Source organism: Fukomys damarensis, unplaced genomic scaffold, assembly GCF_012274545.1.
Source record: "Fukomys damarensis isolate Sample0158 unplaced genomic scaffold, DMR_v1.0_HiC HiC_scaffold_25, whole genome shotgun sequence".
Classification (NCBI taxonomy): Eukaryota; Metazoa; Chordata; class Mammalia; order Rodentia; family Bathyergidae; genus Fukomys; species Fukomys damarensis.
The window spans coordinates 15,538,959-15,559,513 of NW_022900937.1; the positions used below are offsets into that span (position 1 = coordinate 15,538,959).

General features: G+C 36.9%; 1 protein-coding gene across 8 annotated transcripts in view; it reads left to right on the top strand.

Annotated features, from left to right (window-relative positions):
- Usp3 (ubiquitin specific peptidase 3) overlaps positions 1-20,555 on the top strand; it is a 125,445-nt gene that overhangs the window by 73,858 nt on the left and 31,032 nt on the right. For all 8 annotated transcript variants that reach the window (XM_033756030.1, XM_033756031.1, XM_033756032.1 and 5 more), the window contains 4 exons: positions 10,914-10,997; positions 15,188-15,269; positions 17,352-17,434; positions 18,883-18,996. In XM_033756030.1, the coding sequence (XP_033611921.1) occupies positions 10,914-10,997; positions 15,188-15,269; positions 17,352-17,434; positions 18,883-18,996 (363 nt within the window). The remainder of the gene's footprint in view (positions 1-10,913; positions 10,998-15,187; positions 15,270-17,351; positions 17,435-18,882; positions 18,997-20,555) is intronic.

Below are 20,555 nucleotides of genomic sequence, written 5' to 3' on the forward strand. Positions count from 1 at the left end.
TTTTTTTTTTTTTTTTTTTTTTTTTTTTTTTTTTTTTGGTACTGGGGATTGAACTCAGGCCTTGTGCTTGCGAGGAAGGCCCCAGAACCTGAGCTAAATCCCCGGCCCTATAGATCATTCTTGAAGTATGTTACTATTATTGTCATAGGTCATGTCAACTTATTCATACAAGACATTGAAAACATTCACTCTTGATTTTCATTTAGCAGAGTGCATGAGATGCATAATGGAGAACTTTGCAAATACAGTTAAATCTCCCATGTGCTGTAATAGGTTTGCAGTGAGTTTTCTTCCTGTTGTTAAGATTCTGACCAAACCAACTCTTTGAGGAAATTTTAAAGATTACCTTAATGGAGAAGAATTATATTCATAGGGCTCCTTTAAAATAAAAATTGTAGGGCCAGGGATTTAGCTCAGTGGTGCCATGCCTGCCTCACAAGCACAAGGTCCTGAGTTTGATCCCTGGTACACACCCCCCAAAATACATATATATGAGCACCGCCTGCCTTGCAAGTTAGGGAAATTCTTTTATTCTAAATTAGAATGTAATTTGTTCTACATTAATATAATCTGTTAAAGTAGATGTTATTTCACGGCTGAATTGGAATTAAATGGAAAATCCTGAACGCAGGGAGTGTACGGAATGGTGGCGGCCTCTTGGCCAATTGCCAGTCTTTTGTGTGAAATTACACAGATTCTAAGTGTGTGGCTACCCAGAGTTTCTGAACTGCAGGAAAGGAACTGCAGCTGGTCAGTCACATTATTTCCTTACTTGAGGATTTTAGAACAAAATGCAATGGAGTCACCTATGGAATCACCCTGTCAGGCCTAAAAGGAATTTGTGATTGTTGTGAACTGCTGAAATAAGTTTAAATTAATATTTTTTCCAAGATCTTAACTGTCAGTAAGAAAAAAAAATTCCCTTGTTCATGTGTTTGTGTATGTGGTTGTATATTTCCCAAAGTATGTTAGTAATTTTAACTTTAGTAATTTTACTTCAGTACATAAAATTTTTTGTATCTAAATTTCTTGTGATGAGACTGAATGACTCTAGAGGTAAAAATACTGATATGATATATTAGGTTTAACATATGTGATTAGTAAGTATTTTGATTTTAGCCAATGTTGAATGAAGTTCCTTTTTATGCAGTGTGCTCTGTGCTCCAGAAAAGTTGTAAGTTCTGAAATGTAGCTTGTGTGTGTTTTTTTTTTTTTGTGTGTGTGTGTTTGGTTGTTTTATCCAACAATCCCTGCCCTGTCTTTTCTCTGCAAATCCTTCATGAAGTTACCACTGAACTCTGCCCTCTCTTTTTAGCTCCAGTTGCAGCTGGATGAAGTCTCTCCTGAGCTAACCGCGCTTGGGATTCTTATAATTTCCTGCTGCATGCAGTCACTCGAGACTGCAGAAACTGTATCTCAGATACTTATTGTCTGGTTCAGTGTAGGCAATGTATATTTGAAAGATTTAATTTTGTAAGCTGTCTTCCAAAAATGAGGAAGCTCACACCAAATCTATAATACTGTGTCCTCTAATCATTTTGGAAGACTAAAGAGCCACAGAACATTTTTTCTTGAAGAAGACTTACAAATGGTGACTAGGTGAACTACTTCACTTTCCTTCCAAGTTGGACACCCTTGAAGACCAGCTCCCCTTGCTTTTGTTACAAACTGGGCACTTAGAGAGGAAGCATGTACTACTGTATTATCTAAGCAGAACAACTAAAGCAGGTCACTACTTCAAAAGAAATAAAGTAATACTAGAATAATTCTGATTTGATACATTCCACTCCTTGAGGAGATAAAAAGATTAACATGAAACTGAGGTAAATTAAGATTTTAATAAAAATGAAATGCTCTCCAAGATTTTCACACAAAGGACAGTGTTTTGTTTACTGTCTATTAAGCAGTATTTTCTCTGTAGGTGTTCCCATTTTTTATAACTGGCTTATTTCATGGCAAGACAATTTGGTAGAAGAGAAATGAAATATATACTTGCCTTCTAAAGGAATTATTTTAGATGTTAATGTTTGTAAATTTTAAACCTGTAAAGTCACTGGAATGTCATGTCCGCTTGTTTTTTTGGTTTTTTTTTTTAGTGTCTGTCATTTACACTAAAACTAGGGGTTGAGAGTGTAGTTCAGTGGTAGAGTACTTGCTTCCCAGAACTCAATCACTGGCACTACCAAAAAAAAAAAAGTATGATAAAGTCAAATTGGCCTCTAAACATCAAAATGTTAGGCAGGCCAGGGATTTAGCTGAGTGGCATGGTACCTTCCTCACGAGCACAAGGTCCTGAGTTCAATCCCCAGTACAAAAATGTTAGGCAAGTAAATAAAAAGGAATTTAAAATTTACTGAATGACCTGCTCCTGTTCCCTTTTTGAGGGGTTCTTTTTGCCTAAAAGATTTATTGTTATTTTTTAGTATTAGTATTATCATGACTTACTGTATAATGATAGTTTTTTTAAGCAGTAAAGCTCTTTTTTCTTTACTGTTGCTTAAAAACTCAGGTTCATTTGCCTGATTCCTGTTGTTTCAGCTGAATGGAGAATGGTATATATACCTAAATGTATTTGGTATATTTTCATAGTTCATCAGAATATGATGGGAAACCTTATGGCTTAGGTAACTTCAATAACACAAGAATTTTAAAGCTGAGCAAGAAGTAGAGATTTTTCTGTTTTTGGTGTGATATTTATGTTATTCCGTATAGAAGCATTTGAACAATTAAATATATGTTTTAAGTACTTGTTGCTGAAACAAAATAGCCAACATCCAAAGTTAAAGGAAGAAAGGTTTATTTCAGTTCACAGTTTTTAGAGGTTTCAGCCCACAGTCAGCGGGCTCCAAGGCAGGGCAGCATGGCAGAGGGGCATCACAGAGGAGAAACAGTCCATGGCAAACCAGGCAGCAGCAACAGCAGCAGCAGCATGCCTCCTTTTTTTCTATCCCCTTATATTCCATCACAAGGCTGTTGACTGGTACCACCCATATCTAGTGTGAAGCTTCCATTATCCACACCCTTATTCTCAGTATCACACCCTTAATTCACATTCATACACTGTAAGTTCACCCATCTCCAAAATACCCCACCAATGGCTGCATTAAGCTTTTGGGGGACATCTAGATACAGACCATAGCAATATGGCTGGTATGACTGAGAACTCAAATATTTTGTTTTATTTTAAATTAATATAAATTTAAATAGCCACAGGTGACATGTAGCTAATAGGTTATATTAATATTACAAAATTTTGGAGACCTTAAGACAGAAATATGATAGAAACTCCAAGAAGAAAATAATCACTTTTGCTAAGTAAAATTGTTATAATTAACTATAATGTAAATGCAAATCTAAATGTATTTATTATATGTCATTTCTCATTTAAATTAATACTGAAATGAAACTGTTTATTACAGTTCATTAAAAAACAAAACATCACAGAGTAAATGAAATTCTAAAGCTATTAACATTAAATCAGGAACAAGACAAATACTTTATCGTCATATACATTATTGTCACTTACTAAATATTGTTTTGCCAGTTCTAGCCATTGTGGTAAAATAGTGAAATAATTCATATAAATAGCCAGTTGTAGTGGCACATGGCTGTAATCCTACAACCAAGAGGCTGAGGCAGGAAGATCACTGTGAGTTCAAGACTAGCCTGGATTACATGGTAAGACGCTGTCTCAAAAGAAAACAGTTCATATACATATTGGAAACAAAATTTTTTTACGTTAAAATTATGTGATTAAATTCCCAGAAAACATCAGGGAACTCTGGTAGATCACAGAAAATAAATTAATTAGAACGTGGAAGACACATATGTAATAAACTCAGAAAAATCTATTTTTTTGTTTGTTTAAGACAAGGTTCTCTCGCTGTGTAGTTCAGGCTGGCCTTGAACTCATGTAGCTTAGGATGATCTTGAACTCATAGGGATTCTCCTGCCTCTGCCTTCCAAGTCCTTGGGTTACAGCAGCCTGCCTGGCTATACAAAATCTCATAGCTTTCTCTTTATCAGTTATCAGTCAAAGTCAAAAGGACCAAAAGAAAAAAAAATACAACAGAATGTCAGCAACTTCAACTATACTCTAGAAATAAATGTATTAAAGGTGCAAACAAAGATAGTCTTTTTATGAAGAATACTTGGTATTATAAGCAGTCCTTACCCCAAGTTTTTAACTTTAAAATTGTACTTGAAACAGAATTGAGTTACATGATAGTCCCAAATATAACGTGAACAACATCCAGAAAAATCTGAGTAGCTGACATGGTGCTTTTACTCTTTATTGTTTGTTGACAACCTGCTAGGTGCTACAGACATAATTTTTAGTGTGTGGGCCTCTGAAGTGATGCATTGGCAGTATGGAAAGAAAACAGAACTTTTATTAAAACTTTTTATCTGGAAAAAAAGAGAAAGCTTTGGCACATGCCTCAGACAGCTGCTGCCAGCTGTGTAGATCTGACGGCTTGTGCCATAAACCGTGTCCTGAATGCGGGGCAGGCGGTGGTCACCTTGAGTATATTTGCAGCATGCATGTGCCTGGGCTCAGCTTGTCCAAATAGACATGTTTGAGATATTTTTTATTAAAAACTCTGCCAGATAATAATACACAAACACTGAAAAAAAAGGCAAACTGTTACCTATTCTGAGCTCATTAAACACATTAAACCAAATCCAGTGAAGCATAAGGAATAAATATAATGAAAATTAAGTTTCATTTTTGTAGTTTATCAGAGCAAGTAGCATTGGAAATTAGGTAAGTTGTGATTTTTATCCATTTTTCTACCTCTCTAGTTAAACATTATTTGCTTGTTTTTAATATGAAAATTTACCTGCTACTTGATGGGTGTTCTTGAAGGATATTCTAAAATCATTTGTATAAATTTGACTCTGAACAGCAGTGTGCATATATTATCATACTGAACATTTAACTAGGAGTTTATTAACTGTTGACTTAAAAGAAATTTAAACTTTTAAGTTTGCTGTAAGACTCTGTTTGGCTCAATGAATTTGGGTTTGGGACTAATCTTTACATAGCCGATAGGACAGTATTGCTTATCACAAGTGCTGGAGGCAGAGGCAAATGCAAATCCTCTTTTTACTTTCTCTTTTTATGTCCTGTTTCCTTATTTAATGTCTCCAATATGTTGCCTATATGATTTCTAAATATTTTTCTTTTTAATGTTCATGTTATGTTTTCTTTTTTTAGTTTTTCTGTACTAAATATAGAAAGGAACCTTTCCCTTTATCTGACAAGTAGGCTATTAGAAGTACAGTTTCTCTTTACCTGAAGAGTCACCTAAACTCACTACATAAAAGCCTGCTTTATGTATTGGGGTTGAACTCAGGGTTCTCTGCCCTGAGCTAAATCTCTTAATTTTAGTTTTGAGTCAGGGTCTCTCTGAGGTACCCATGTGGGATATGAACTTGGGATGCTCTTCCTTAACCTCTCGATTGCTAGGATTATAGGTTTGTACCACCACACCCAGCTTCATTATTAAATTTGATAGTCTTAAGAGTTGATCAGATGATGTGGGTAATGTCTGATTTGAGTTTGTTTTGTATGTGCAGTCGTAAGTGTGTGAGATGTTGAGCCCCAGAGTTCCTCTCCTAGCAAAGACTAGTCAAGCTATCAGAATCCTGCCTACTTTCTCCTGTCACAGTTTCTCAGTGCCAGCTATAAAGAAGCAAGAATACTATTTCAGCTGTATTTTGTGAAACATTCTTTCTACCCAGGGCATTTAAAATATTTTGTAACATTGAGATTCAGAGGGCTGTCCAGAAACTTTTGAAACGCAAACTATAAGTTAGGAACTTTTTTGTACTTTTGGTATAATCCTCTTAAAGTTAAGACTGCTCAAATTTTGTTTTCAGGTTTAGGAGTAAGCATAATTCTGACCAAATAACTTCAAAACTATAGTAGTTTGGACATTTTTTAGAACTTATTTATTCTAAGTGCTTCTGTTTTCTGGGGAGTTTGTAATGTCAGTTTTGGTGGGATAGTTTCTAGTTTGAAAGCAATGTCTTTAAAGATTAAAGCAACCAGGCAACATTTTATCAATTTTCCACCTTTATCACTGTGTGTGTGTGTGTGTGTGTGTGTGTGTGTGTGTGTGTCTTGGGTCAGGAAAAAGACATTAAAATGGGAACATAGGCAGCCAGAGAGAAATGTGGCGTGAGGTTTGTGGTTGCATTAATGCCAAAAACTAACATTTATTGATCATTTGCTACATCCCAGCACCATCAGTTTTGACCCATGAAAGCGATTGTTTTCCTCAAATAATAAATAAAATACCTGTATAGTATAAATACTCTTTTTTCCTTGGATCTTCAAATGTAGCTCATTTATATGCATTGTGAAATAGGTCCCTCTTAGTGACTACGAAAATATTCAGAATTGGTTCGTGAGAAGCAAAGACAATTGTAACAACTTTTATAAAATGTTTTTCAACTACACAAATCATGTCAAAATAAATTTTTTTTTTTGTACTGAGGATCGAACTCTAGACCTTGCTCTTGCGAGGCAGGCAGTGGAACCACTGAGCTAAATCCCTGGCCAATGTAATATTTAATTCTTTTATATAGTTCAGTAAAAGTATTAGTTGTCCCTTTAAGATATTGGGTAGTATAACAAAGTTTGAGAGCAGGAGATGTCTTAGAATCCCTAGATCATCTGTGCTGTATGACAGGAATAATACACATCAGGGCTGGGGATTTAGCTCAATGGTTCTGCCACCTGCCTCGAAAGCACAAGGTCCTGAGTTCTATCCCTGGTACCCCCCCAAAAAATTGCAGTTAAAAAGTTGATTTATGCTATTCCAAATACTACTAAAAAATCTTCCAATAAATGGAGTACCAAAAAATCATTTTTCTTTAGTATTTGTACCTGTATTGACAAAACTGTTGAAGAAAAGGAACCATTGTTTTTATTTCAAAGCAAAAACAAATCAAGTATACTGCAATTGAAGTCTGCTGCACATTTATGCTGCAAAAGGCAAAATTACTATTGATTTATACTGTGAAAAGTCTCAGTTTTCAGAAATTCCTATCGAGTTAGGTCAGAAATAAGTTACTTTCTCCTTAGATCTTTGAAATTACCTTATTCATATCCATTGTGAAATGGTGAAAAAAACATAAATTGCACTGAGATTCTAAATATCTCTTCTTAGTTTTGAGGTTTGAATACTGCCAAGTGTTTCTTTTAGGAAAATCATGAATTGGAGTTGACAGTGCTGTGCACCTTTGTAAGCCTCTTCTATGACTCAAAGATATCAACATTGGCAAAGAACATGAGATCACTGAAATTATTGTCTTCTATTTAATAATTTCAGATGTTTATGATGATTCATAGTATTTATATATACTGAACATTTTAATTACTTCCCCTCTGAAGCACAATCTGTCTCAGGTTACAGATGTTTGTAATATATATCACATGGTGGAACAAAATGAGAAATAATTTCAGTAAGTCTAGGTTTTGATGGAACACTGTCTTGCTAAAAACTAGCTTTTTCATATTTAGCTGAAAGCAATGATAAAAGTTTAAAAAATACCTACAACATGAAATTATTTTTCAGATTTTAAATAGGTGAAGACATTTATTTGTAAATTTGGAAGTCATTTGAAACAAAACATTTCCAAAGTTTTAATTTGACACTATCACTTATTATAAAACCTCATATTAAAGCCAAAATTAAAACTACTTGCAGTTTTTCAGTTTGACTTGATCTTTAATACTGTTAAAAATGTCCTTTTTAAATTGATAGTTGCCTGGTGGCTCAATTAAAGATCTTCCTTTTTTTTTCTCATAATACCTGTACTATGAGTGTGAACCCATGGGTGCACAAATGATCGCCAGGTGCTCTACCACTGAGTCATGTCCCTAGCCCTTTTTTTTCATTGTTTATTGGTACATCTTAGATGTACAGTACAGTCACATTCATCATTGGGATCTTGTACCTTTACATGATGTAGCATGGTTCTTATTTTTTCCCAATTCCCCTTCTCTCCCTTTACCCCCCTCCCTATTTACAAAGACTGGTTCCATTTTTTCCTTTTCTCTTATTTTTTTCTCCTTCTTTCCTTTCTCCTACCCCTCCTACTTCCCCTACTCTTTAGAACTTTTCTTCCTATTTCACGTTATCAATTATACATTTTGATCCTTACTGAGCACTTTTCATTGATTTTTTTATTCTGAGTAAGGCTTGTCCATCGTCCAAGCTGTTCTCAAACTTGTAACCATCCTGCCTCAGCCACTGTAGTAGCAGAGATTATAAACATGCACCAACATACTCAATAAAGATCTTGCCTTTTCTCTCTACAGTATCCCTTTTATTTTCAGTTTTTCCTCATAATTTAAAAATAATTTTCTTTAACTGAAATAATAGACTAAATTTTATCTCTCCACCTATAAATGTTTTTCTTTCTTGAACAAAAATCTCAGCCATTTTATAGCTGGCCAAAATTACAAATTCAAGTCTTTTAAAAATCATTAACTTATTTTTTTGTTGTTTCATTGATGGTGACTAATTTCCTCAATTATTTTTTGACTAGGGTATCTTTTTATTAAGAATGCACTTGCTGGAGATTTCCTCAATATTATGTACTTTATTATCTTAATACTTATTTGTACACAGCTTTTTCATTTTGTGCTGCTGCAGCAAATTACAATTGTCATTCTCTGTTAAATTTGTAATATTCCTTTGAGGCTTTATCTTTTTTTTTTTTTTGTGTGTGTACTGGGGATTGAACTCTGGTCCTTGTGCTTGCAAGGCAGGCCACCGAACCGCTAAGCCAAATCTCCAGCCCCTAGGCTTTATCTTCATCTTTACTTGATTCTATCTCAGTAGTATGCCTTCATTTGAAAAAAATTTTCCATTCTTAATTTTTTTTCCTCATTGAGTTTAGTGGTACATATTAGGTATATAGTACAGTTACATTCATTATTGGGATCTTGTACCTTTACATGACAGGTCTTGGTTCTCATTTTTTTCCCCTTGTCCCTGCCCTCCCTTCTTCCATTCTTGATTTTTGAACTAGAAAAAATTAAATTGTTATAATTAAAATAAATATTTGATTTACATAGGTGTCACTATAGCTCATGCTGTCTGCATAAAATGCTGAAGTAAACATACTATAATGTGTTTTATAGAAAAGGGTTTCATACTTCTACAATTACTTGCTTTCTTAAAGCAAATACTTTTTCTTGTGTGTGTGTGGAGGTTAGAGGTTCACTTTTCAGTTATATGAATTTGCTGTCATACTTCATTTCTCAGGTGAACACTAGCATTTAGAGTAGTTTTTATTTTAAATGCTGAGTATTGCTTTATCCAAACTATATGCATAAGTTTATGGAGAGAAAACGAAAGCAGGAATTAAAGTAGTTAACAATGCGGTTTTGTTCTTCAGTGAATGCTTAGCGTTTATGGAGGTATAGTGCCCAAAGCCTGGGTTTATAGACAAAGCACACTCTATCTACCCTCTTAACATGTATTCTGAGAGGAGCAAAGAGTTACAGCTTTTCACTAATTTAGTACTTTTGTGTATATATCATAAAATCAGTGAGAAATTTATTATCTTCCCATGGTGGTTTGATCACAGAAAGATGGTCTAGGATATGAAAGGTTGTGTTTTCTGTTTGTGGAAAAGTTAGAGATTGACCCCAGGAACTTGGAGAATGCAGTAGACAAATCCTGATTGATGGTATTGGTGGTTCTTTGTGAGGTGTGTATTAAATAGTGGCATTGCAGTTAAAAGTTTTTAAAAGCGTTCACTCAGAATGTTCACTCGAGTAAAAGTCACAAGCTATACTTTTGTGTAAGATTGTTCTTTAAAAATCATTTTACCTCCAGGGATTTAGCTCAGTGGTTCTTCTACCTACCTCTCAAGCATAAGGTCCTGAGTTCAATCCCCAGTACCCACCCCCAAAATCATTTTTCCCACTCCTCATTTTTTATAGACTGGTTTTATCTATCTGTCCTTTAAATTTTGTTAGAGATTACCTAATTTTTACTAGCTGCTACGCTTTCAGAGTTTCTTTTGCTCACAGTGGCAGTATTATTTACATTTTTCTTTGGTAGTTATAATAGGGTTTTAAAAAAAGCTGTATATTTAAAATAATTTCTTAGTGCCAGCCCATTTCTTTTTTGTAATTTTCTTGTTAAAATTGCCTTTATTTCAAGAAAAAAATTAATTGCTAATGCACAGGTTAAAGTTTATTATGTATCACTCTTTGTATTATTTGGTTATTGGCATGCTGAAATACAATGTCAATTTTTTAAAGAAACCTTAAACATTTTTCTTCAAAAACACTTAGCAAAAATACATAGCCACTGACTCATATTTTAGTTTTCTAGTACCTGAGAATAAAGATGCATTCTTCCCAATTCATCTGAATTCATTTTTATTTTTTTCCCAGTACCAGGGATTGAACTCCGGTCCTTGTGCTTGCAAGGCAGGCAGTGGAACCACTGAGCTAATCCAGCCCCTGAATTCTATTTTAATTAAGTAAAATTTAAATGTACAGCTTTTAATTAATTTGGGTTGAAATTCATCACCTTAAAGTGTTAGGCTTAACGCTACATGAGAAGATGGATGATTTTTCTTTCTTTTCCATGTATGATGTACCACTAAAATGTACACACAACAGCTTACCTCATTTTCAAAGGAAGAACAGAAGTTTTAAATAAAAATGTGAAAAGAAGCTAGTGCCTTTGTGGCCTTTTTAGAAGGCTCTTAAAAAAACATTCTGTTGGATTCCAGATCGTCTTTAATCTTACCACCAACAGTCACTGTCTGCAGAGCCATGTGATCATTCATCTTGGCAGCAGTCAGGTCTTTTAGTGATTTCATTTCTGCGGATTCCTCAAGCTCTTTATGCACATTGATTAATATTTCCCTTACAGTTATCGCTGTGATGATTTTGTGGTTAATGACACCAAGTTGGGGCTGGTACAGAAAGTCAGAGAACACTTACAGAACTTGGAAAAGTAAGTACTTTGTCTTGGGAAAGGGAAGGGGGATGGAATGAGCTTGAAGTCATTTAGAATTTTTGAATGGGATCTTGATCTGTGGTGTCTATAACTTCATCATGTTTTAATGTTATCGGAAGTGTTCTTAACTAATCCTTGAATATGCACATCTGAAACTCTGCCCATATTTCATTTACTATCTTTTATCTATCATAAACATATCCAAAGGCCCATTTAAGAAACTTATTACCAGTTTAGAAGCTATTTGCAAGGAGAGTTTTGGAGGTACAAAGAAAATACAGGAAATGATATAAAAGAATTACAGAGTTTCTTGTATTTGGTATTAGAAAAATCTCTGGCAAATGTATTATGAGTTCTACTTAAAAAGACTAACATATGCATTATTTTAAAAAATGAGTTTTATGTATTCTGTACTTTGCATCTATATAAATAGTGTAGGATCCTCCTAGTTTCTTCGTTTCCTTTTTTGTTAGAGGCAGTACATGTAATTTGAAATTGAAAGAGCTGTGAATGCTTTGAGATCATAGAGGCATTGAAGAATTTATGTGAATAGATTTTTCTTGGTATAGTCAAATAGCTTATTCAGATAAAACTTGCTGGACCCGAAACTGAAGCCATAAAAAGAAACCCAAATAGCAATGCCTTTGAAGTGCCAGTGGATAGAATCATGGGCCTGGAATGACTGCTGACTCAAGTGAAATCTGTGTAATCACCGCAGATCATAAGGTGCCATCTAATTTATTTTCTCAGTTGATGTATAGAAGGCACTGTGAAAACATGTCCAAAGCAGGGATCCCTTGGCAAACTTAAAGGCAAAGACAATAGATAGTCCAGAATGTATACTGAGAGAAAATAGCCTACCTTTCTTGAGTCAACACTGTATGGTGTTTGGTAAACAGTCTTTTTTTTTTTTTGGTACTGGGGATCGAATTTGGGACCTTGAGCTTGTGAGGCAGGCAGCTAAATGTCCAGTCCTGTTAACCAAGGTCTTGGTGCATGCTTATTGCTTTCAATAGATTATAAAGCTAATAAAGGAAGGAAGAATCTAGATGAAAACACTTTGTGTTTAAGTACTTCTTCTTGTCAGGCCCCTCCCCCCCCATACCAGGGATCAAAACCAAGACTTTGCACTTGTCAGGCACATGTGGCACCACTGAGCTACATCCTGTCCCCACCCTCCTTTTTTTCCTTCCTTCCTTCCTTCCTTCCTTCCTTCCTTCCTTCCTTCCTTCCTTCCTTCCTTTCTTCCTTCCTCCAGTACTGGGAATCAAACTCAGGACCTTGTGCTTGCTAGGCAGGCACAGCGCCAGTGAGCTACATTCCTGGTCCTTTGACTCTTTTTCAAAGTGCTTTTTTCTTCCTTTTAATTTGAGCTGAGCACCATGAGCCTGTATAGAATTAGAGACACATGTATGGATATAGAGCCAAACTGTTTGATTTTATGTGGAATTGCTCACAACTGCAGTAGGAGATTCCTGCAGTAATCTGTGTAGTGTCACTCTTGGTGTGGTGATGTCATTGTAAAGATCTTACATGCTTAGTTTGTTCATTTAAGAAGTGGGTAGCTACTAGAATATCTCCTCTACCGTTTACAGTTTTCTTTGAGAGAAGAGCCATCTCAGTTTGAAGTAAATTAATCAGAACTAAGTCAGAAGGAAAAGAGGATTTTCCAGGATGTACTTATTTTTAAATAGTTATAAAATACTTCATTTCCACTGACTACTCCATCAAGTACGAGGCATCACATAGGACTCTTTCCACATTTCTACTTGGCCTCACTGAAAAATTACTTGAGGTCCATTTCCCATGTTGAGAAAATTGCCTAAGTTTATTTTTATGTTTTGCAAACTTAGGCTGGAATCTGAAAACTGATTACATTCGCATTCATCTGGGCAGCACTGTCTGGTACAACTAACAGCCTGGAGTGGTGGGCGTGTGCTGTGCTCTGCCCTTTCTTACGTGGTCACACTACCATATGGCTTCATATGGCTGTTGAGCACTTGAAAAGCTGTTAACACCATTGAGAAACTGAGTTTTTGACTTTTCATTAAGTTTAAATTTAAATAGCCACAGGTACTGAGGAGCTACCATATTACTGTGCCATTTTGAGACTCCCTCAGGATAAATATAACTTCTTTAGGTTAAAACTAAAAGTAGTTGGGCCGGGGATTTAGCTCAGTGGTTCTGCCACCTGCCTTGGAAGCACAAGGACTTGAGTTCGATCCCTGGTACCCCCCCAAAAAAAAGTAAATAAAATAAAAGTAGTTATTGTCACTAAATAATACTTACATGAGGCATGATCATAAAATACAGTGAATGCTTAAAAGTCTTTTAGTAAATATTAAATATTTATTATACTAAAGATACATTGCCATTAACCCCTCTCAAAATCCTCCCCCTCATCTTGACACACTTGCCTTTCATTCTCACCACTTTCTGAAGCAGTTGTGGAAGTCCTTTTTTTATGAGTGTCTTTAGTTGTGTTGATGTGGCTGCTTCACTGTCCTGAATCAATTCAAAACATTTACATTTCATGGTCATTTTGACTTTGGGGAAGAGCCACAACTCGTGATACCAAATCCAGTAAAGAAAGTGGAGGAAGCCGGGCGTGGTGGCACACGCCTGTGATCTCAGCACTTGGGAGGTTGAGGCAGGAGGATGGCTGTGAGTTCGGGGCCATCCTGGGCTACATAGTGAGTTGAGGGCCAGCCTGAACTAGAAGGGAGACTTTGCCTCAAAAAACAAACAAACAAAAAACAAAGAAAGTGGATGAAGACACGCTATAATGTTTTTGTAAGCCTGCCTTCTGATAGGGTGGTACTAGGCAGCAACATTCACTGTATTTTTTATCAGAGCTCATAAAGACACAAAAGTAGACTTCCAGGCTCCTTTAGAAACTACCAAGAAGCATGGGATAAGTGTGTTCAAGGTGAGGGGAATCAAGCTGGGCGAGGTGCCACATCCCTGTAATCCAGCACTGGGGGGAGGCTGAGGGAGGAGGATCGCCAGGGTCTCACTGTGTATTTCAGGTTGGACTCGAACTCAGGGCAGTCCTCCTGCCACAGCCTTCAGAGTGCTGGGATTGCAGGCATGTGCCACCACCATGCCTGGCCAGTTTTAAAGATTTTAAAACACTGTATTTTTTAAATTGTACTTGTGTTTGTGACTCAATTTCTGCACTTACACAAGTTGTTTAGAAATAATTTAGCACTGTAATATAGGAAATGTTATTTTCAATTTTTAGCCACTGACACTATGAGAGAGGTATACAACGTTCTGAAGAATATTTTTGATGTTTTAAGGAACTGATTGTCATTAAATCTGATGTTCCAAAGACATTATGGTTCTTGTGGATATTCTGGAAAGAAAAATAATGGGTGTATTTACTTTGGATTAGCTTGGTACTTTCAGAAGTTGGAAAAGAATTGGCAGACTTATAAGTTTATGTTGTTTAGCCATAGTTTTTGCTTCCTTCACGTTAGTTATGTGGTATGTAATGATTTTAAAGTGACCTTTTAAAGAATAATTTTGTGATAAATTTTAAGCAAGATAGCTCTTTCATCAAGAAAAATTTTGAATGATTTAAATTCAGAATTTGTTATCTAATTTGGATTTTAGAATATCCTTTACAGCATAGCTGAAACAGATGAATTTATATATACCTATATTGCCATAATTTATAATACCTCACAGATTAGAGTGTACTTCTAAAGTATACAAGTAAAATATGGAGCCTTATCCAAAGAAAGAAAGAAAGAAAGAAACAGCACATTATTTAAATCTTTAGATTGCAGAATAGTGGTGCAGACTGGACTTTTCCTTGAAGCTTCCTTCAAATACTGGAGTAGGTGGATAAGAGTGGTAGTGAGGAGGGTGTGTCTCCCAGGCCTTGTCTACCTGATGTCCCTGCTGGGGGAGTGGTAGGGATTTCCAGGGAAATGCAAAGCCACAGTTAACTTCACATACCTTAGGGCATGCAGCCCTCAGTCAGTGATGGTGGGCCTTTTACAGTCTTCAATGATACAAACAGCCCACTGCAGCAGGTGTGCCATAGGTTCGCCATCACTGCCCTAGATGTTGTGGGTGACTTGAATTTATTCTTTTTTTTTTTCCTTTAAAATTTTTTCTCTTAGCCGCTGTGTAGCAGGAATATATTAATGTCTTTTTGACTCTGTTTGTTTTAATAGCTCAGCGTTCACAGCTGACAGGTATAGGAAGAGAAAACTTTTGGAAAACTCATCACTAAACAGTAAATTATTAAAAGTAAATGTAAGTAAAATGTATTTAAATATAAGAGTTGGGATCTAATCGCTGTTCTATTAAAAATGTAACTTTCAATGTTGTCTGTTATAAAACTTTAATAACCCGTGCCTTGAATTGGGAATAGTTTACAAAGTGTTTGCCTCTTGTACTGATGATTCTGATGCCACCCCAGTGAGTGCCTCTGTCATTTCTTTCTTCCATCAGAGTTACCACTGTGCTCCTCTGCTTTAGAAACAGGACCCTCTTCATGCCTACTCACTTACCTTGCTATTCCATGTCTGTGGGATCTCAGAGACCCTCGTGTTAAAAGTTCCTAGTGCAAGTTCTATGGGTCTGACCCTTTGGCGAGTTTTATTTCTTAGGACTTGGTTAATATAATTCCCCCATACAAGAATATGCATCCTCACTCAGGTAACCATCTGTTATAATGGTATATGACTATTAATAGGTTAACAGAATTTAGAGATCATTAAACATTTTTAAGTGAACCAGTATTTTTGTCCTGCACGTACGTACCCCTTTGCTGTTGCACTAGCTGTGTTTGGACACAAAGTCTTAGGATTTTTTTGGGGAAAAAAAACAGCTTATGTGCTCTCATAGCCACCAGAATTATAGGCAGAGATAGTGTGGGTTAGATTGGCAGATTTCCTTTGTTGGTATACTATTCACACATTGTGGTGCATTTGTAGAACTAATCAGAAAACCAAGCCTCAGGCTGGATATGGTGGTGGATGCCTCCAATCTCAGCAGTCTGGGAGGCTGAGTCAGGAGGACTGAAAGTTCTAGCCCAAACTGGGCAATTTAGCAACTCAGTGAGAGTGTCACAAAATTTTTTTAAAAAGGGCCAGGGTTCAATCCCCAGTACAAAGCAAAACAGAAATCAAGCCTTGGTGTTTAAGAGAAATGCAGATAATGTCTTAGTTACTTTTCTTCTTGCTGAGGCAAAACACTTGACACCTACAAGTTAAAGAAGGAAAAGTTTATTTACCCCAAGTTTGTAGAGTTTCAATATATGGTCAGCTGGTTCCAAGGCATGGCAGAGAGGGCATCACAGAGGAGAAACAGTCCATTGTAGGGCAGGCAGGCAGAAGCAAGGAGCAGCAAGTGACAGCAGCAGCTTTCGGTCCCTTATATTCCACTCAGGCTGCCTGTCCTTAGGGCAGCACTCACACCCATGGTAGGGCACCCTTAATCCCAGCATCATACACTTAATCCCAGTACGACACACCTAGATCTAGTCACCTCCGAAAATCCTATGACTTTGAGGCTTTTGGGGGGCATCTAGATACAAGCCATAAGAGAGGTTTTCTATTTTGGTTTTGTTCTTATTGAGGCAAGGTCTTACTGTATAGTTCAGGCTGGCCTCAAGCTCACAGTGGTCCTCTTGCCTCATCTTCCTGAATGCTGGAATTACAGGTGTGCACCACAACACTTGTTACTACAGGTAGTTTCTTAAGGGTTAGATCCCATCACTAGGACATGTTGGTCATTTATTCAAGTCTTAAAGTTAAAAGTTTGGGGGCAAAAATACTGGGGTCTTATGTATAATTTCTCAATTTCTATTTTGCTATCTTATAAAGATAATCATTTTAAACTTCATTTTTCTTTTCTTTTCTTTTTTGCATTGTTTACTCCATGATACTTATTAGTGCTTATTTCCTCATAATTTTTCAACCAAGAAACTCTCATTTAGAACAATACCAGGATGAGAAATTGCCTTCTAAAAATGCACACTTACAAAAAGAGTACTGCAGAAAGAGAGCTTGACATATACCTTGAACATAAAAAGATGAAGCACATCTGTAATCTTAGCAGTCTGGGAGGCTGGGGCAGGATTACACATTCCTCCACAGCCTGGGAAAGATAGCAACTTAGACCCTGTGTCAAAATAAATAAAGGGCTGAGGTCGCAGCTCAGGGCAAAGGCCCTGGCTTCTGTCCCCTATTACTAAAAACAAAAAACCAAATGAAACAAAAACCACTTCCAGGTTATCTCGGTCCTGCAGTTTCAAATAGAAGCCTTTGCTTAGTTTTGATGTTTGGAATGGACAGTCTTCTGTTCCTGATGGTCACGTGTTCCGTTTCACAGGGAAGCACCACTGCCATTTGTGCTACGGGTCTTCGGAATTTGGGAAACACATGTTTCATGAATGCCATCCTTCAGTCACTCAGGTAACACTAGACTCAGAGTTGACTATCTGCCAGTAGAGGTTCTGAAGCCTCTGGCTTCAGATCTTACATCTGCCACTAAGCATAGTCATACAGCTGGGGCAAGTTGCCTCAACTTACTGTGCCTTAATTTCCTCATCAGTAAAATTGGAGATAATCATTCCTTCCTTATAGGATAGTAGGCAAGATTAAATAATATAGTCTGTTGTGCTTAAAGCAGTGCTTGGTTGTAACTATTAGCTGTTATTATTTCTTTCTTTGCTTATTGAATAGGCTAGAGTGGGAGCAGCAGACTTTTACTATAAAAAGCAGAATAGTACATATTTCAGTTTTTTAGGCCATACGTATGTCTCCCATGTTTTCTCCCCTCTACATTTTCATTGTTAAAGACAAATCTTTAAAAATGTAAAATTCACTGTAAAAATGTAAAAGCTCTTTGGCCACAGGCTAGATCGTATCTGTGGACCAGAGTTTGCAGACCCCCTGAGCTGCAGCAGTCCTGGTTCAATGAGCTAAGTCATAAGATCACATTTACCAGATCTTCAGAATGTAAGACAAACAGTACAAATTAAGTAGCCAACAAGGTTGACCTCAGTAGAAGACATTAGTTTGAAAGTTGTTTACTTTTAGATTTCAGTGAGGCATCAAAGGCTGGGGTAAACTGTCTTCCCTAAATCATATTGCTTGTAAGGAGCAGAGCCATATTTAATGTTTCCTTGAAGGTACTGCCTCTTGTCTACTTGTTCTTGCTCAAAGAAAAAATATAGTTCCCATTAAAATAGCTTTATAATTTTCTGTGTATATTGAAATAAAATGGATGGCTTCATTATTTGTTCTTATTTGAGGAAATTATTAATTATACAGTGGTGCCTCAGCTCACAAACTTAATTCACTCAGCGATTGTAGAAAAGATGTCCGTGGTTGTGTTTGTCACCTAATGCAGAGTTCATAGAGAAAAACAAAACTTTGCCAAATGCTTCTGTTTAAGATCCAAATTATTCACACAACCAAATCATTCGTGAACGGAGGTTGCACTGTATAGAATCAAGCACCCTGAGAAGAGCAGTGTGACAACTTATACATAGAGAGGAAATTGGAGATTTTTTTTCTTTTGAGGAGTTTTAAGTTCTTTGTTCATTTCTACAAAGTTGTCTGTTTCTCAGCCAGGAATTTAGCTCAGCGGTTCCACTGCCTGCCTTGCAAGCACAAGGACCCGAGTTTGATCCCTGGTACCAAAAAAAAAAAAAAAAAAGTTGTGTTTCTCAGAGTGAGCTAAGAACCATAGTATGGAAAAAATTCCATGCAGGAGATTAAATTGAGTACAATTTAAATGAGACAGTTGAAAGAGCATACTTAAAAAACATATATGTAATGTAATTTTCATAGACTTTTGTTTATAGTCTTACTAAATTCTTTTCTTTTTTAAAATAATTTTCTTTCCTCTAAAATAGTAACATTGAGCAGTTTTGCTGTTATTTCAAAGAACTGCCTGCAGTGGAGTTAAGGAATGGAAAAACAGCGGGAAGGAGAACATACCACACCAGGAGCCAAGGGGACAGCAATGTGTGAGTGATCAGTGTGTCCTTTCCAGCCTCGAGCTGCAAAACAAGGGACTCTACTGGTGATTTTTATCATACTATTTGAGCTTAAGCATCTACTTGGCATCCTTAATAATTGTTGGAATCCTTTCATTTCTTTTTACTAGAACAGGAAGGATAGTTTTGCACCCTGAATATCGAGTCTGCAGATTCAGGCATTCTAGAATCGACAGGTATACATGCAGCAGAGTTCTAGGTGCAGACAGACATGAATATCATTAGTTCTTGTGAAGTGCTATGTCTCATAGTGTGAGGTAGCCCTGTCTTGGCTAATAAAATTAATTTGTAGTCAGCAAATTAATTGAAGGGCAATTCAGTCAATTTTTAGTTAATATGGAAAAGAGAAAAAACAGACAAGTGATAATTAAGAACCAGCTATATATTCATATTCATTGCAGCAGCCTTGCCCTGTATGGGGCTCAAAAGATTTGCCATACTGTCATGGTTATAAGGTGCACATTTTTGTTACCTTTTCTGAAATAGGGCTGTGATGTATATTCTGTATATATTGAGCGTTAGCTCAGCCTACTCATCCCCATTCCCCCACACCCTCATTCCCACTTGTCCTGAACTCCATTTTCTTTCTTTTCTTTTTTTTTTTTTTTGGTACCGAGGATTGAACTCGGGTCCTTGCACTTGCAAGGCAGGCCACCAAACTGCTGAGCTAAATCCCCGGCCCCTGAACTCCATTTTCTAAGCCAGGAGTGCCTTGCCTTAGTGGCTCAGGGAGAGTAGAATAGCACTTGGCAGAATAGGGATGTGTGGACTCTACAGCCAGGCATTGACACAGGCGTGGAATGACATCATGAGAGTGGTACTGGAGGGGTTTTTGCCATGGTAGCAGCATGTAGATGAGCTGGGTAGTGCCTACATTCAGCTGGGCTGGAGGAGATAGCAGTGAAATGAAGAGGGAAAAGTGCATGTGTGCAAAGGTTAAGGGTGGAATTAGTGCATGATGAATTGGTTTCATTCAGGGCTGAGTTACAGACTGCAGTCATCACCATTGGCTGATACAAACAGAACAGGAATTTACTGAAGGGCTGTTGGTGAGCCATCCACTACCTCGGGCTAGAAGGTCGGGTCTGGGGTCTAGGGAGCCAGCCTCACAGTTATAGCCACCCATAGAACCGTCCTGTCTGCTTCCACTGCACAGCACTGCTGGACTTGGGGACAGTGACTGCTGCTGTGACTGATGCCACTGGACTTTAGGGAGGCCGAGTAAGCGGCTGCTTGAACTTAATTGTAATTGAAGTTGAGTATGTCAGTTTAGTGACTTGCATAGAAAACCAAAATTAATGGTGACTTAAATATCCACGTTTCCTTATATGAAGCTCAGAGATTTTCCAGGACTGTCTCACAAAGTCCTAGGACTTCTGGCTTTTCTTCTGTGAGCCCTAAAGTGGGACTCTTATCCTCATGGCCTCAGATATATTGCGGTTGTGTGCTGTCACATCCTCATTCCAGCTTGGGGATAAAGGAAGGGTTTACTAAGAAGAGCTCCTTTTTTTCTTTAAGCAAATTTCCTA